This window comes from Otolemur garnettii, unplaced genomic scaffold, assembly GCF_000181295.1.
Source record: "Otolemur garnettii isolate 467f Iridium unplaced genomic scaffold, OtoGar3 scaffold00018, whole genome shotgun sequence".
NCBI lineage: Eukaryota > Metazoa > Chordata > Mammalia > Primates > Galagidae > Otolemur > Otolemur garnettii.
Window position 1 is genome coordinate 28169885 of NW_003852413.1, and position 18155 is coordinate 28188039.

Consider the following 18155-nt stretch of genomic DNA (forward strand, 5'->3'; position numbering starts at 1 on the left):
AAGTGACTGCAGGGTTGGCAATTCCTTCAGGCAGGGAGTCAGTGGAATCTCCATGAGCTGGACCACCTAAAACTTTAACTGACTCTGGGCCTGTGGCAGGTGAGAAGAGCATCTGCATGAAGGCCTCCCAGGTCCCACACCCGCCCCTCTGGACTCTCACCGCACTCGGCCCTTGGTGTTCCGGAGCACAGAGGCTGCAAAGCTTTGGGTTACTCCCACCAGACTTGTTCCATCCACTTCTACCAGGAGATCGTTCACCTGGATCCTAGGGGAGTGACACTGGTTAAGGGGGTCACAAGGGGAACTGTGGGGCTGGAATAGAGATGGCTCAGTCTCCACAGGTACCTGATACTTTGCCTACCTTCATAACAGTCATGAGGCCATAGGACTGGACATCCATCCACCAGCCCCACCTATGTGGACAGTGAGCCAGGGAAGCAAAGCAGACACAGGCGTCCAGGGCCAGGAGAGGTGGCAGGCACACTTTCTGTGATAATCACACAACTATCCCCTTCACCATCACACATGACAGCTCATCCCTGTCATGCACCCCAGCAAGGGGCCCCACAGCTCACAAGTGACATGCTGACCTCTTATGTACTCATTTCTTCAGAGATGTCCTCCTAAATGCCTGAGACCCAAGTAGCAGTCTCTCATGTTCACACATCTTTGCACACACGTGATACAGGTGCATACCTCCCAACCCACTCCAGGTGTGGCACCTGAAGCCCTTGCTCTCCACACAACAGAGAAGAGATGGGGGTGGCCTAGCCTGACCTGCTGAGAGAGAGGAAGATGCTAAGGGTGGGGAGCGCCTTGGCCACCCCCATTCTCCATTCATGCCCCTGGCACTCCAAGCCGTCTCTCAGGGTTCCTACACGGAAACAACCTGTTGTAAGCAGCTCACCCCAACACGCCCCACACTCCCAAATAGGTACAAGCTCATAGACACATTCACACATGCACACACACTCCACACACAACCAATAGGCCATGGTGGGAAAGGCTCTGAAGATTCAAATCAGGAGGGGAAGTGGGTAAGTGAAAGAGCAGAGATTGTCACCATTCTTGTTTTCTGCTCCCTTCATGCCACCTGGGCTACAAGAGCCAGAAGGCCCCTAAATGGGGCAACCCCACCTCTACCAATAAGACCCCAAAGTCACCCAGCCCACACAAGGAAACCTATTCACCTCTGTCATGGAGGGAATCTGGGTTTGGAGGTATCACCACAAGCGACCTCCAGTATCAATCTGTTACAACCACCCTGGAGGATGCCCAACAGCCCTTCCCACAACCACTCCTCCTGCCTCCTATAATATACACACAGTGGAACAGTGAACAGAGGGGTCACCAGGCTGGCCCAAAGCCCCAAGACGCCCTCCTAAAACCTTCTCATGCACAGACCTCACCACCTCCAGCCACAGAAACTGCTCAACACAGGCAGGCACACTGCACACATACAAAGAGCAGCCCATCTCCAGAGCCCCAGTTTGTTTGGTCCTTTCAACACCTGGCCCCACATACTCCACGTTCCAGCCACACCTCTCCTCACAGAACCTCCTGTACCCCTTCAGTGCAACAAATGCCTGCACAGCCTTCAGCTCTCAGCCCCAGTGTGTCACTGCCTCCAGGAAGGCTTCTCTAATACCCAGAGAGGTCACGCTCTCCTCTCTTAGGCCTTTTGCGGCACCCTGTATTTTGCCTCTATTTCACCATTTTCTGTGTGTCCTTTTGTTTAATGTCTGTCTAGTTGTGACTGTACTGCACACTTCCAGGGAATCAGACCCTCACCAGTGACTCCTCAGGGCCTGACACAAGCTCAATGATAGTCAGGGACTCGATGTTTATTAAATGAAAGAAAACACTCAAATACACTCTAGACCAGTGATTTTCAACCGGTGTGCTGCAGCACACTGGTGTGCCAAGAGAGGATCTTAGGTGTGCTGTGAAAAATTTTAAATATCACTAATTAACCAGGCTCAGTGGCTCATACCTATAATCCCAGCACTCTGGGAGGCTGAAGTGGGTAGATTGCCTGAGCCCAGAAGTTCAAGACCAGCCTGAGCAAAATCAAGACCCCTATCTCTAAAAATAGGCAGGTGTTATGGCAGATGCCTATAGCCTCCTGAGTTGGCTGAGGAAAGAGGATCACTTGTGCTCAAGAGTTTGAGGTTGGGCAATGCCTGTGCTCAGTGGTCAGGGTACCGGTCCCACATACGGAGGGTGATGGGTTCAAACCTGGCCCCAGACAAATTGCAACAAAAAAAAAAGAGAGAGAGAGAGTTTGAGGTTACTATGAGCTACAATGCCATGGCACTCTACAGAGGGTAACAAAGTGAGACTCTGTTTCAAAATAAATAAATAGCATTAATTAAATTATTTTTGAAAGAAGTTCAAAGTGTAAGTATATTCTTTTTTTTTTAAACTCCTTTTTTTGTTTTTGGATCAACAAAATTTAAGTGTGCTGCAGAAGTTTAACTATAGGTTCAAGTGTGCCATGAAATAAAAAAGGTCGAAATACACTGCTCTAGACACAGCCTCCATGCTTGTGCCCTCCTTACCAAGGCCCAGCACAAACTTCAAACCAGGACACACAACTGACAGCCCCCATCTTCACTAGTGTTCCCCCAGATTGCAGTGCCCTGAGGGCAGGGGTTTCTGTCTAATGTGGTCACTGTTGTATTCCCCAGGGTACAACAGGACCCCTGGGGGAACATCTGCATTCCACACAGAGTGTGCATGCCCCCAGTACTCCAGGGCCCACCCCTCAGATGACAGCAGGTAGGAAGGGTGGGAGTGGTACCTGCCATCCCGATGGGCTGCACCACCCTCAGTCACAGTCTTGACAAAGATGCCCAGTTTCTCCAGGCCCATGTCTGCGCCAGCCCCCATGCCGATGATGCTGATGCCCAGGCCCTCGGAGTCTGTGGAGCAGAAGGGGGATGGTGGTGGGAGTGCTCCAGACAGGGATTGCAGGGCTACAAGGGAGGCCCTCCATCCCGGATCCTAGGGCATAACTCCCACACTTAGGGGATATCCCACAGGTTAGAAGGGGATGTGGTTCTGTCTACCCCCTCTCTGCCCCATCCACATAACTGACCAGGAGCAGGGTGTTCCAAGGGGGCCTGGTTAGTGAGAGACTATTGGGGATGCCTAGAAGGGTGTGTGGCCTGAAGGGGCTGCCCTTAACCCTTTTGGTCCCCTCTGTTCTAAGCAGTCTCTATTCTCACAGCTGCAGGTCCCAAGACCTCCTGGCTTTCTCTCCCCTAAGGCCCACTCCCCTCTCCACAGCTGCCCTGCCTGCCTCTCATGGGCCTTTGACACCCAACATCATGACCACAAACACCACTCCTTTGTGGAGGATGGCACCACCACCTGCCAGCTGCCAAGCCTGAGAGACACCTGGATTCCTCCCTACTGCTCACAGCCTCTGCCTGAGCCAAATAATCACCAAGCCCTGTTGCTCCTCCCCCCTCCCGCCTCCTTCAAGGTCTTTCAAGTCCACCCACTCCCTGTTCTGCCATCATCTTGCTCACACCACAGTGAGTTCTCACCATCTACTTGTGACCCACTCCGTACATCACAGTCTGGTATGATCTTACTAGAAGACCATTCCAGGGCCTCACAAGGGCTCCTGATCCATCTCAGAAGCAAGACCATGTTCTGCCCATGGTCTGGGAGGCCCTGTCTGTATGCCTTTCTTGACCTCCCTGTAAAAAAGGAAGCCACACCTCTGCCTTTCATTCTCCTGCATACTCCTCTAAATTCCTTCTCTCCAGAGCTCAAATCAAGTACCACTTATCTGGAAAACCCCCCAACCCCAGGCTGGGTAGGTCTCTTGCTAAATGTTTTTATATCAGCCCCCTGATTCCCTCCCAGCAACTATTATACACCTATGGAAAGGATGCGATTACCGTTCCACCCTGTTTCCCTTCTCCATCAATCTCCCCAAGGACGCACACTACTGAGGGAGCCTGCTTGGGCCATCACTGCATCCCCAACATGGAGCCTTGGACCCAGTACACAAGGTCCAACAGAGATCTGTTAACAGAACAGCAAATGTTGTTCCATAACAGCAGCATAACCAGCTTGGCACCAGGGTTGGAGTCCCTGTGTGGGTGAGGGTGTTGGCAGTGGAAGGTAGAAGGTAGGAGAAGGTCACCAAGGACCTGAATTAAGAGATAGAGGCCCAACCTGTCTGTGGGAACCCCTGAGGGCACAGGGCAGAAGCTGGCGCCAGAGACCCGGGTCAATGCCAGTGGTGCCCAAGCGGCCTGGCTGCCTGGCCTCTCACCCTTCTCCAGCTCCACAGGGAACAGCTCCAACCTCTCCACCCGCTTCTCCAGCTCATACTCAGCAGAGGCTGCCATGGGATCCACATCCTCATTGCGACGATCATAGTCCTCATTGGAGTAGGTGCTGAATACCTGCAGAGGGGGGCAGCTGGTTAGAGAGGCCGGCAAGAGGGCAACAGCAGAACTGGCATGAGAGGCCGAGGGGCAGGCTGAGCCACCCAGCCCATGCTCTGCTCCCTGACAACATGCCTCTGCTCCACCCCCAGGCAGGCTTGACATGAGTCTGCCACCAGCCCTGTGATGACCCCAGCTCTGAGCAAAGGCCCTTCTAGTTCTAGAGCCCAGGTCAAGAGAGAAAGGGACCCAGCCTTGCCCCATCCTCACTGTCATTCTCTCTGCAGCTCCAGCCAGCATAAGCATGGTCTGCTGGGGGAATGGATGGACAATCCCAGAGAAACTGTCAGGCTTAGAGACTCAGATCTCCAGATCAGAAAGAGTGAGAGATGAGGACTCCAGGAGCCAGAGACAAGGGGGAACACAAAGACACAGACACAGAGAGGAAGGAACAGGCTGAACAGAAGAGGGGAATAGGAGGAGGGGAGAAAGGATGGAGAAGATGCTGGAGGATGCCAGATGGGGAGAGAGGGGGGAGCGGGTGTGAGACAGCAGAGGGGGAGGGGAGCAGGAGTGAGGAGGATGGGCAGAGGCAGGGATTACCTCTCTCTGACCTGCACCTTCGGGTAATGTTGGGGCAAGGGTGGGAAGCAGGAAGGACCACGTCTACCCCACGCAGAAAAGGCAGGCCCTCAGGTGCCCCTCAGGTGGCAGGAGCAGGGAAGAAGGCCCTATGGCCTTCCCTGCATGCCTAGGCCTGTCTCCTTTCAGATGACAGCTGCCAGAGTTATGCCACCTGTCCCCTGTGTGCTAGGAGGCCCAGGCAGAGGCCCTAGGACCTGGGCCCTGAAGAGACTAGGGAGACTGAGGAAATGGAGGTGGTACTGCCCAGAATGAACCCACCAGGGAATCCAAGGCCAGCTCTGACTTGGGATCTCCTGTATCCCCCTGCTATCTCTCTCTCCCTATGGCTCTCAGCTAAAAGGGGGCTTCCCAGCCCCATCCCCAGAGAAAAGTGAAGCTGGAATAAGGGCTCTGTGGGAGAGCCTAATTCTAGGCCCAAGCAGGGGTGCCCTCAGTGGGAGGTTAATGAGCATCATTTGGTGTACCATGACGTGTTCTGGCTTCACTGCCTGCAGGGACAGGTTGGTACCACTTGGAGCCAAGCGGGGGTAGGGAGCAGCTCTATCAAATGGCTGGGCCTAAGGCCTAAGGGGCCGAAGGGGGCCCGTCTCCTTTAGGCTCCTGATAAGAGTTGCTCTGCTCCAGGAGTAGGCTCTATGGGTACCCTGGTGGGCAGTGGCACTCATGTCCCAGCCCTTGTTTGGGCTTGCTGTATGTCATCCCCACCCCTCATCACAGAGGCTTTCTGCCATGGTGGAAGGGGGAAGATAACTCATGGGACTAGAAGCATAGCATGGTCACTTAGTGCAATGCCCTCAATATCACAGTTTCAGAGGAATCCTGCGCCTCAGGCCCTTAAAGTCTATCTGTCCATTGCACCCTTTGGAGGAACAGGCTGCCCATTTGCACACGGCCCCAAATACCAGGTCTGCTGTTCAAGGTCACATAGGTTAGACAGTGGCAGGGCAGAATGAGACTATACCCATCTGAGCTCTGGTGGTGGGTCACCAGTGACTCTGACTCTGTTTCCATTGCACAAGTGCCCCAGGCCCTGGGATAGGGGTTGGCCAGAGTCTGCACTAAGTAGATGAGCTTTGGTCCACTTTTGCATCTGAGTCCCAGACCCTCACCCTCTGCTCCAGGGGACAAGTATCCTCATCCTGGCAGGGATGTCCTTCCCTAGGTCTTTGTGGTCTCCTAGGTCAACCAATCTTCTAACCAAGATACACAGAGAAACCCTTCCCACCTCCACACACATGGTGACCTCCAAAACACACGTTCACAGCCTATCCTGGGGTTTACCCTCCCCTGTTCTTAGCCTATCAATTCCTATTCTTTCAAGTTCTGCCCCTATAGAAATCCCAGGTGTCAGGTGCCCAGGGCCACCCCTACCCCTCCTCAGACTGAGCCCCACAATATGTTCAGCCTATCATAAAGCCTTGGGCCCAGTCCCAGGTGATAATCTGGAACTGGGTCCTCTGCCCTCAGCAGAAACCTCCACCTCTGTAGGGTGGCATTTAGGTTGTCAATGGGCATGGGGCCCTAGACTAAGCATCAGTGTAGGGGTAGAGGGTGAGGAGGAAAAAAACTGGGGCCTTGGGCACAGGTAGAGAGGAGGAAATCCCCAGCAAGGCCCAAAGTCAGACACACTGAGGCCATACCACACACCCCACTCTCACACTGGGCGGAAGAGCTTGAGAGTCTCCAGGGAGTCGGGAAGCACTGCTCCAAATCATGTGCTATTTTTTACCAAAAAATCAGGGTAAGGTGTCAAATATAGACAGTCAGAGGCCCAGACCAAACTCCCATCTCTGAGGACATCTGAGTGCTCAGAGAATTGGTGGGGGTGGGAGGTCCAGACTCCCTCAGAATTCCAAGAAACACCATAATCCTCCCCTCCCTCTGTCCCTTCATCCCTCCATACTCCTCTGTTCCCTCCAGTCCTCCACTGTCTTCAGAAGGAGAGAGGAGATGGGAAAGGACTCCTAAGGTCCCAGCCAGGAGGAAGGGGCTGGCCTGTGAGAGGAGTAGCAGCCACTCTCTTTTAACTTTTTGGCCTCTTGCTGGGGTGGGAGGGGGCAGAGGTTGACACTCTGGGTCGGGTGAGAGGAAACTTGGGCAGTTTCAGTGTCCAGGAGTAGTTATGGAGACGACAAGCAAACAGTTGGGGGTTTGGCCGGGGGAGAGTAAAGGCCAGGCAGGGACCTGGCACTTACATGGGGTGGCCCTGGGGCTGGGTACAGCTCAGCCTGGAGCAGTGAGAAAAAACCATCAAAGCTTAAACCACCAAAGCCAAGACTGGAGGGTGGTGAGAAGTAGCAGGAGAAGGTCTTAATTTTCCCCCAGGGTATGTCCTCTCCCCAACTGCACTGTTCTGAAGATCTGAAAGCACTGGCACAGCCCACAAACCAATCACCAATAGTGGTGGTGGGGATGGGAGTAAAAGGAGACCCCCCTCAAAGGACCAGCTCCCATTACTTTTTCAGGAAAATGTGGCAAGAGCACTGGGCACCTGCCAAGCCATCGGCGTCTGTCCTAGTGAGCAGCCAAGAGCAAAGGCATGCCCGCTACTGCCAGGCATCCTGGGGTTTCCCAGCCCCACCTCCTTCTGCCTACAGAAGGCGTTCTCCCCTCAAGGGCTCACGGTGCCCCCTCCTGGTGCAAGTCAGGACCAGGTAGCTGGCTCGCACAGACCCCCAGGGGAACAGGGCCCCAGCTCCAGTCACATGGCCCCAAAGCGGCTCACCCTCATGTCCTGCTTCCCTCTTTCACTTCTGCAAAGTTGGGGCAGGGGTACAAACAAGAGAAGAGCTGCAGTCCTCGGGCACTTTCGTGTTGCGAAGTTCCCGGCTCCTCCCTCCCTTACCGCATCCCTGACCCCCTGCCCAGTGGAGTAGGGCCAACGTGAGGAAATCTGTCCCGAGGGCACACACTCCCCTTCACATCACCCAAACTCCAGTTTCTGGCAACATCTGAAGGAAGGAATGTCTGGAAAGGAAGGGAAAGCAGGTGTCCCAGACCCACGTGGGGCAGGAAGGGTCGGGCGGGCGGGGCAGCAGGCGGAAGAACCTAAGGCAGGTTGGGGCAGGCCATCCCCTTCTCAGACCTGAAAATCGTCCCCCTCTAACAAACAGCTGTAACTCCCTTACGCCCCCCTCAGGATGGGAACTTCTGGGAAGGGGGCTGGGTGGCAGGGGCTGACTCAGACTGCCAAACCCGGGTAGCTGGCTAGCTGGGGGCGGCCGCGCGCACGTGGCAGGGGCGGCGCGGGGGCGGGGAGAGGGGGCTCACTTACTTGGATCGGTGCTGTGCTGAAATGGATCTTCCGGCTCGGAGCCGGGTCCTCTTCCTCCGAGAGCCCGGGAATCTCCACGCACCCCGACTCGGGCTCATAGGGGGGCTCCCCATCCTCCTCGTCTTCTTCATCGTCCTCTTCCAGGGCACTGCCCCCAGAGTCCTCCCCGAGCCCACTGTAGGCGCTCACGTCCACCAAGTCCGCCTCTGAGAAGTCCTCTTTCTTGGACTCATCTGCCTCCTCAGGGGCCACGTCCGGGGCCCTGCCATTGCCCACCCCCCTCTCTGGTGCCACCACCGTAGCCGCCTCCTCCTCTGGGGCCGCTTGGGCCTTCTGTTCCTCGGGCGCGGGACTGGCTGTGGTTGCCAAGGTGCTGCCATTCTCCAGGGCCGCGTGGACGGTCACCTCGGCCTGGATCACTTCTCCCGGAGCCGACTCGGCCTCTGACTCCCCGCTTTCCTCCACCTCCACAGGCTTAATCTTCCGCACCTCCCGGGGCTTGGGGGGAGGTCGGACGGGGGCCACTCGGTGCTGCGGGGGCTGCTGCCCTCCGGGGCCGCGCTCCTTCTCGGCTGGGGCATCCCCCGACGGGGCGGGCGGCGGTGGAGGCGGCTGAAACACCCGAGACCGCTTACTGACCAGCTTCGAGTTGAACGGGGGAGCCCCTGCGCCCGCGGCCCTGGGGAGTCCCGGCCCGCGGTGAAGGCCGGTCCTCGAGTCGGCCTTTTCAAAGACTGCGCTGAGCTGGCTGACGGTCGGAGACACAGCGTCGGCGTCCAGCTTGTCCAGAGCCTCGGTGCTGCCGTTGAAGCGCACCACGACATCCAGCTTCCGGTCCTGCAGGCCGGCGCGCTCCTGCCTCAGCAGCCGCCGCGCCGCGGCCTCCTTGTCGCCGCCTGCAGCCGCAGGGACGCTTCGTTCGAACAGCTTCCGCGTCTCCTGCAGCCGGGACGGCGGGTGCGGCTGTGGCGCGGGTTGCGCGGAGGGCGCGGGCTTGGAATCGAAGCGGCTCACGCGCTCCGACACGCTGGTGCCCAGCTTGAGCAGAGCGCTGTGGTCCACGTTCTCGTTCAGGCTGCTGGCCCGCGGCAGCGACAGGCGCACGCCGCGCTCCGATGCCCGCGGGGCCTCAGCCAGGCCCGCGCCGCCACCCGCCTCGCCCGGCGGCCCCGCCGTCGTGCCCATCTGCAGGAACATACTTTTGATGCGGTGGACGTTGGAGCCATATTTCTTGTGGTGGGCCCCCTTGGGTGCCTCGTCGGGCCCGGGCGCGTCAGGCTGCTTCAGCGCCTGGATGCCCGCCTCGTAGGCGCTGCGGTGCGGGGAGGCGCTCCGGAGGGGACCCCCGGGCCCCCGCGGCTCCGTCTTCATCATGATGGGGGGAGCCGGGTTCGCATCCCCCCGCTCCCCGTTTCCCCCCTCCAATAGGCGGGTGGCCAAGTCGGGACCACCGTCCCCTCCCCCAGAAAAAATAACCCCCGAAAGGCCTTTTTAAGGCTTCCCCCAAACCAGCTTGCCCCAAACAGTTAATCTCGCTTTTAAAAAAAATGGGGGAAACAATCTCCAAGCGCCCTGTGTGGGTCGCCTCCCCCAATCAAGCTGCCAAAGACAGCCAGTCCCCCTTCAAAGCCTGAGCGGCCTGGTACGGTCGCCCCTACCCAAATTAGAAAAGCGGCGGCCAGAGGCGGTGGGAACGCGCTCCCTGCCCGCGAAGCAGCGGCGGCGAAGCCGGCTCACATCGTCCGAGGCGGTGTCAGTGGGGCTGGCAGCCTGGGCGCCCCCCACTCCGGCCGGAGGCCTCGGCTCTCGGGGGGCCCGGCACCGCTGAGCCCATGGCTGCTCGGCCGGCCGGAGCCGCTCCGCCGCCGCGCCTCCCTCCCTCCCTCCCTCCCCCCCGCGCCCCGAGCCTCGGTCTTTCTCTGGCTCTGCCCGACCGGCGGCTGCCGGAGACCGAGCGGCTGCCCCTCTCGCCGCCCCCGCTGGGGGACTGGCACCTCTGGGTCCTAAAGAGATCGGATTTCCGGGGCCGGAGCCTGAGAGCCCTCCTCTTCCCCTCTGCCAGAACATATCCCCTCCCCTGCCCATCCCTAGCAGACAGCCTTCCGCTGCCCCCGGACCTTACCCGTTTCTCTCCATCCCTTCCATCCCGACCCTTGCCTGCGGCTTATCACAACCCATAGAACTGCACCCCCACTAAATACTGGGAGGAGGCAATCCAGCCAAGGTGGTATCAATGTAGCCCCTCTCCTCCTCAAATATGAAGGGGGCTTCTGTGTAGAGACAGAGGATCATTTCCTTCAAAGTCCTTAGAACTTCTCAGAAGGCTGCAAGGCTATTAGCATCAAAATCACTGAGCACTTTATAAAAATACAGATTTCTGGGCTTTCCCTCAAACTTTGGAAGGAGAATCTCAGGTGGAACCCTGGAATCTGCATTTCGACCACTCCTAAGGGGAACCTTTTGCACCCTTGAGGGTATGAACCTTGGCCCAGCATTGCTGACCTTGTGGTAGCAGAAGAGGAGGATGAAGAAAGGAGGTGACCTCCATCACCCAAGTGTCAGGGGATCTCTAAAGCTGCACTTTGCCCTTTGGAAATCTGAAGAGGGTGCCCTGTGCCTTGTCTGCTCTGCACCCCAGGCAGGAAGAGAGAGGGTAGAATCCTCGTCTTCAAGTCCCTAACAGGGCACTCCTACCTCTCAAACAGGAAGAAGGGGTTTAGGAGGAGGAATTCTGGAGGCCTGGGGGCGAAATTTCCCCCAGTGTGAGCTCTAACTTAGGTCTCTGATTTAAAGGATCCTGGCCACTGTGTGCAAGTGTGTGTGGTGGGTAGGGGGGAGAGGGTGACAGTAGTGACCTACATATCCCTGTCCTGGCAACCCAGGAAGCTGTATGGATGCCTCCTCCACACCCTACAAATACAACAAGGTGCCTGGGGCTGCCTGGGCCCTGGGTGTAAAGGTCCCTCCTCTGGACAGGTCCAAAAGCACTGCTGCAGTCCTCAGATCCCAGGAACTGATGAACACAGTGGACCCTAGGACCCAGAGAACAACTCAGGCACAAAGCCTCCCCCCACTCCCAGCTGCTTCCTGCATCTCAGGCCTTTCTGTGGCCTCCTCCCCCGCCCTCTTTCCCTTCATCCTCTTCCTCCTTTTCCTAATCTCCCACTCTTTCCTACTTGACCGGCAAGGGCTGAGGAAGGGAGTCTTCCTATCCCTTCACTGCATGAGTGTGTGTAGGGTTTGTGGATATTAACTCCATGCAAAAGCGCTCTGTACAGCGTGGGGGATGGGGTGTGGGGATGTCTCCTGGGAACCCTGAATATTGGGATGGGGAGGGGCCAGGAACCATGGGACTGGATCCTGAGGCTGGTGCTAAGGGGGAGGGAAGATCTGGGTTCTGAGCTGGAGCCGGAAATGAACCCAGACCTCAGGCTTTCCTATGCTACCTGCATCTTCTTTGCCCAGCTACCCAAGAAAGTTCCACCTCCCAATTTTGCACTCTGAGGAGCAGAGTGAAAAAGGTCCTCTTCTTCCTAATCCTTCTTAGAACACCCCGTTCAGGAATAAACTTTGGGACTTGGGTTTCCAAGTTCAAGGTTGGTGCTTGAAATCCTCCCCACAAGCTCTCCAGCACCACCATGGAAATTGAGAGGGGACATAAGTCTCACCCGGTTGGGGGTTGGGAGGTTGGGCAGAGTGTCCTCAGAAGCTCTTGTGTGGATTGGAGGAGGGCGCAGGCCCCTGGGTGTTCTGCCCAGAATCTCCCACACCCTTTGGGTGAGTCATCTTAACTGGTCCCAGCCAAGGGGTCTGTGCCTACGCTTCTGGCCAGGTGGGGAAGCCCCCAGTTTCTGAGGGTGGGAGGAGGGACAAGCTGTCAGGCCAAAGACCCTATGAACCCTGACATCTCCAGCTGCAGCTTGGAATAAACTAGAATTATCGGGATCCTCACTAGTGTCCCTGGTCTAGAGATTTATAAATCTCAAATCCAGAGATTTGGAAACCCTTTACCGGCTTTGGTACGCAAGAGGGTGGAGCCAGCCCAGAACTTGGGTGACTGAGGCTAATGAGTGGGATTATTATTTTATGGACTCCTGGTTAGCACAACATCCCCAGCCAGAATTCCTGAAGAAGCTTTTATGGAGCGATAAGTGCTTTACCATCCCTTTTCCCCTGGTGTCAGGCACCAAGCTGGCTGGCCTGTGAGATGGGTGGAGAATGAGGTGTCATTTCCTCCATCTCCTCTCTGCCTCCTGGAGCAGAAACCCCACCTGATAGGAGGGAGTCTACTATCCAAACTGAACTGCTTTAAAGCTAATTTTCATTCCACAGTATGTAATTTTCACCTGTTTCCTCTGGTTCAGCACCCCAGGATAATTTAACCACCCTTTCTCTTTCTGCTGTCCTTATGGAAAAAACCTTGATTGCCAAGTTGCCTGAGAGTCTTTGGATGGAAGTTTCTTGTTTAACTTTGCCCTGATAGAGAGAGTGGAGTGGTTCCCAAGATTGACCATGGAACTAGGCTGTCAGAGTTCAAATCCTGGCTCTACCACTTACTAGTATATATCCTTAGACAAGACTTATCATTTCTGTACGAGAGGATACACTGAGGCCCTGGGAGATGTGAGAGTGGCTGAAACACAGAAGACACAAGCTGCAAAGGCAGAGGATAATCTGTCCCAGCTGTCCTCCTGATAAACCCCCTTCCTATGTTCCCACATATCCCCATCTGATGAGGCCCTTCCTCCAAGTTTGCTGGTTTTAAACACTAGGTGTAACTGCAGAGAGGTGACAGAGGCGTGGAGAGGCCCGATGTGAGATAAGTCTGGAGCCCTCAGCACCCTGGGCTCAAGCCCGGGCTGGCTGCCAGCCTTGGTGTCTCTTTCCATCCCTGGGGCTTTGAGACTCAGCCTCTAAAAGTGGTTTTTCCTTGGCCAGGATCCTGTAAGCAAAGGCTGGCCCAGACCCTGTCCTCTGGCCCTTCTGTGGTAAGCCCGTGGTCTGGCCCCAGTCACTCCCTTTCATCCATTGTCCTCTGCCAGGGACTGGTGGGTCTTGTTCTAGGCTGCAGGAAAGGTACACCAGTGTGTGTCCAACTCACATCCAGGATGTCAGTGTTAGAAGGGGCTTTTCGCAGCTTGTGGCTGATCCCTTCACAGAAGGAAGGAGGAAGGCTGAAAAGAGGCATCCCCAGTTTTAGAGGAAAGAACACAGGCTAGGGTTCATGAGGCCTGAATTGAGTCTTAGCTCTACTTGTTTGCTGGATGACCTTGGGGTAGTCATTTCCCCTCCATGAGCCTTAATTTCCTCAAGAAGCTCAATTTGAATGTCCATCTCCTGTGCACGGGTGACCTCAGGTGTTCCTCACTCTGTGGAGCACAGCAGAGCATGGGCTTTGAAGATAGAGCCTCTTTGTTAGAATTTTCAACCTACTGCTTCCCAGTTAAGGGACTTGAACACATTCCTTCACCTGTGAGATGGCGATCATCTACCAATGTCATAGGATTGCTGTGAGGATTCAATGAACTGTATATGCATGAAGACCCTCAGAGTATAGGCGCTCACTGACTGCATGAGTACCCGAGCATGGATGGGTGTGTGAGCATGCGTGCTCATGCGTGGGCAGGTGTGGTGAAGAATGAATGACAGTGTTTGCATCTCTATATGAGTCTGCATGGGACTTTGGGTCTCTTGTTTCCTTTTAAGGTCCACTATATGAAATTCTGAAATATAAGCACCCCTGCCTTCAGTTCCTCCCAAGCTTTGGGGATCATTCTTGGGATGAAGGTGGCCTCCCTTCTCTACCCTGAAAAGGGTCTTCATTCCCGCCTGTTGGTGGTGCAAGTCCCCCATTAGCCCTGTAGGAAGAGGGATTCCCAGGGGTCCTCCCATTCCCATAGATAGGAGACCATCTTGCTGCCTGTTCCCTGGCTCTGCCCCCCCCTTTTTTCTATCATTCTCCACATTTCACTCTAGTGGCACTTGGAAAGTTCAGATACATATTGGAGACTGAGGAAGGAGGGGAGCTGAGTGGGAGGAGTCAGGGTGTGTGAGGGGAGGCAGGGGAAGGGGTGGGACAGAGGAAAGATTTCTCCAAATCATCAGTTGCTTTAAAAGAAAGCCTATATTTAGCTGGGCTTGAAGGGCCTGTAAATATGTATTATAATTTGCAATGCAGACAGCCATAGCCGTGGGAGCTCCAGAGATATGCAGGGAGGTCAAAGAAAAAAAAATAATCAGAAGAATTAGGCAATACATTTTGTCATCAGCAGATTCAAAGAATTCTTTCTACTGCCTGCTCCCACTGCTAATAATACACATTTCTGTGTTTTGATGGTTCCTATTTTTCATCTGTTCTCTGAATCCTGTGCAGTGGGTGCCTGAGAAGGCTAACAGTTCTCAGAATTGCCTTTTTCTGTCAGCTTGTGCTTCACCTGGGTCAGGGCAAAAACAACTCTGCCCCATCCCTACTGGTCCTGATAGGCTCTGCCAGGCTTGCGCGGAGCCTGGTACAGATACAGTCTCCGTAACACCAGCTCTCAGGTCTCCCACACTCAACTCCTTGAACTCAGGTGACCTTGGAGGGAAGGGTGAAAACCCTGCCTCTTCAGGGCAGTTTGACTTCGAACTACTATTTTTATTATTCAGCTTTATTATTTTACTTTTTCAAAGTTTCTTTTTGCATTTCCTTTTTTTTTTTTTTAAGGCCGGGGGCTGGATTTGAACCCACCAGCTCCAGTATATGGGGCCGGTGCCCTACTCTTTTGAGCCATAGGCACCGCCCTCCTTTTTTTTTTTTTTTTTTTTGAAAAATTGGATGGGGACCCAGCCACTTCATGGAAACATTTTCTCTGAAGTTAGTACTGGCCGCCCCCTCCTTTTTTTTTTTTTTTTTTTTTTTCAGACTAGGTCTCACTCTGTCAGGCAGGCTGTAGTGAGGGCTCATCATAGTTCATTGCATTGCAACCTCAAACTCCTGGGCTCAAGTCATCTCTCACCTCAACCTCCCAACATGCTAGGATTACAGGGGTGAACCACTGCACTTGGCCTATCTTTAAAAGTAAGAAATGTTCAGGGCGGTGCCTATGGCTCAGTGGGTAGGGCGCCGGCCCTATATAATGAGGGTTGCGGGTTCGAACCTGGCCCCAGGCAAAACTGCAACAAAAAATAGCCGCGCGTTGTGGTGGGCGCCTCTAGTCCCAGCTACTCGGGAGGCTGAGGCAAGAGAATCGCCTAAGCCCAGAAGTTGGAGGTTGCTGTGAGCTGAGATGCCACAGCACTTTACCAAGGGCAATATAGTGGGACTCGGTCTCAAAATCAATAAATAAATAAGAAAGGTTCAGAGAATCCTGTAACAAACAGAATTTATTAGTGCTAGCAATGTGTCATTTTTGCTTTGGGTTTTTTCATATAAAAGAAAGAGAATATTCAAGCTTGTGTAAAACCTTTCCTTTTTACCCCCCCATCCTATTTTCTATCATCCCCACACTCACAAATTTGAAATACATCCTTTCTAGCCCATAATTTTTCATTATATTTTTAGTGATAGCAAATTACACATAAAAAATCCAGCATTTTAACCATTTAGCTGTACAAGGCATTGGTATTATCTTGTCGTGCAACCATCACACCATCTGTGCTCAGAACATTCTTCCATCTTCCAGAGCTGAAACTTCATACCCATAAAATAATTCTTCCCCATTCCCTAACCCCGATGGCCCTGACAGCCACCAAGCTACTGCCTGTCTCTGTAAACTTGACCACGATAGGTGCATACGTTACTTGTCCTTTGGGTCTGGCTTATTTCACTTAGCATAATGTCTTCCAGGTTGATGCATGTTGTAGCATGTGTCAAAATTTCCTTCCTATTTACATGTAGTCCGTAATATCATATTTTCCCTACACATTTAAGTATTTAAAAAGAGGCATATAGTAGTGTTATTTTATGGAGTTCTGTATTTTTTTAATTTGCCTAAGAGCCATTATACTATTTGTACCATTCTGTGCCTTTTCCCACTCCCAATTCTTTCCACAATGGAGCCACATCAGTTCATTTGGTGTGCTCATTTGGACTTCTGTTTATTATTTATCATGGGACCAAGCCGCAATTTATTTATCAGTTCCTCTACTAATGGGCATCTAGGTTGTTTCTATGTATCATTATTATCAGGACTGCAATCAACACCCTTGGACTTTCCTCAGAACCCATCTTCAGAGTGTACACTTAGAAGCAGAAAGCTGGGATTATAGGACAGGAACACTTTCACCTTAACTGGTTCTGCCAAACTGCTCTTTACGCAGCTGAACCGCTTTATCTTCTCACCATCATCATTTAACCAGATGTCCTGTGTGACCACATCCTTGCCAACATTTGCTCTTGTTAGACTTATTTTTGCCAATCTGCTGGGTGTGGAGTGGTATCTCATTGAAGCTGCATTCCCTGCCTGTGAGATTGAACATCTTATGCTCATTGGCTGGCTGGGTTTCCTCTAGGAGAACCTCTTATGTCTATATCCTTTGCTATCCAATGGTAGCTTTGGGTGCAAGTTACAGTAGAAAGACCAACTAGAAGTGGTCTAAGCAAAAAGGAAATTTTATTATCTCACACAAGAAGAAGTCCTGGGGTTGGTTCATTCGGAAGCTCACCTGTAACATCAAGGACCAGGTTCTTTTTGTCCTTCTGTAAGACCCTCCTCGTTATATTGGTTTGTCTTAGACTGGCCTCTTCTTGGTGCCAAGATGGTTGCCTCATCTCCAGGTGTTTCATGTAGACAACAATGTCCAAAGCAGAAGAAAGTGGATGTTTTCTTTTTTTAAATTAAATCAGAACTGTGTGCATTAATGCATTTATGGGGTACAATGTGCTGATTTTATATACAACCTGGAATGTTTACATCAAACTGATTAACAGAAGCCTTCACTTCACTTACTTAATTGTGTCAAAACATTTATACTCTTTTTTTTTTGTTGTTGAGACAGAGTCTCACTAGGTCACCCTTGGTAGAGTGCTGTGGCGTCACAGCTCACAGCAACTTCAAGCTCTTGGGCTTAAGTGAGTCTCTTGCCTCAGCCTTCCAAGTAACTGGGACTACAGGTGCTCACCACAACGCCCAGCTATTTTTTGTTGCAGTTGCCATTGTTGTTTAGCAGGCCCGGGCTGGGTTCGAACCCGCCACCCTTGGTGTATGTGGCTGGCGCTGTAACCACTGTACTACAGGAGCCCAGCCTATACTCTACTCTTAATAGATTTGACATGTACCCTTGCATTATGCACAATAGGTGAGGTCCCACCAATTATTCTCCCTCCACCTGGCCTCTCCCCTCGCTTCGCCTCCCCTCACGCTCCTCTTCCTTCCTTCATTCTAGGCTGTTGTGTCTTATTTGTATGAAAGTGTGGAAGTGATTGGAAGCTTTATAATTAGAATGTCTTTCCCATGGGCCTCACAGGAGATCTCTTTTCCCATTTTGGTGACCAGAGTTGCATACATGTCCATGCCTAACCAGTCTTCACTAGGGGAGCAAAATCTTCACACTATATTTAGACCAATAACAGTTCACTTGATGGCACTAGGGAAGGCCTAGCTTCCCCTAAAGCACAAACCCTTGAATCAGAGAGGGGTTCTACTGTGGTAGAAGAAGAGAAAGGATGATATTTGGAGTGGCACTAGAAAGGCCTGTTCTTTCCTTATGAATCTCTAGAAGGTCTTTATATCTTCTGAATATGAGCCCTTTAGCTGTGGTATGTGCTGCCAACATTGACACCCAAACTGTTGCTTGTCTTGTAGCTTTGTTTATAATGTCATTTTCTTAGCAGAGGAATTTTTTTT

At 53.2% G+C, this 18155-nt stretch overlaps 1 protein-coding gene across 1 annotated transcript in view; it reads right to left on the minus strand.

The window, feature by feature from the left end:
- PPP1R9B (protein phosphatase 1 regulatory subunit 9B) overlaps window positions 1–9988 on the minus strand; it is a 17177-nt gene extending 7189 nt beyond the window's left edge. The window contains exons 1-4 of the mRNA XM_012803018.2: window positions 8329–9988; window positions 4295–4427; window positions 2804–2924; window positions 161–265 (exon numbers count right to left, since the gene is read on the minus strand). Of these exons, the coding sequence (XP_012658472.1) occupies window positions 161–265; window positions 2804–2924; window positions 4295–4427; window positions 8329–9702 (1733 nt within the window). The 5' untranslated portion in view covers window positions 9703–9988. The remainder of the gene's footprint in view (window positions 1–160; window positions 266–2803; window positions 2925–4294; window positions 4428–8328) is intronic.
- Between the last annotated feature and the right edge of the window lie 8167 nt (window positions 9989–18155).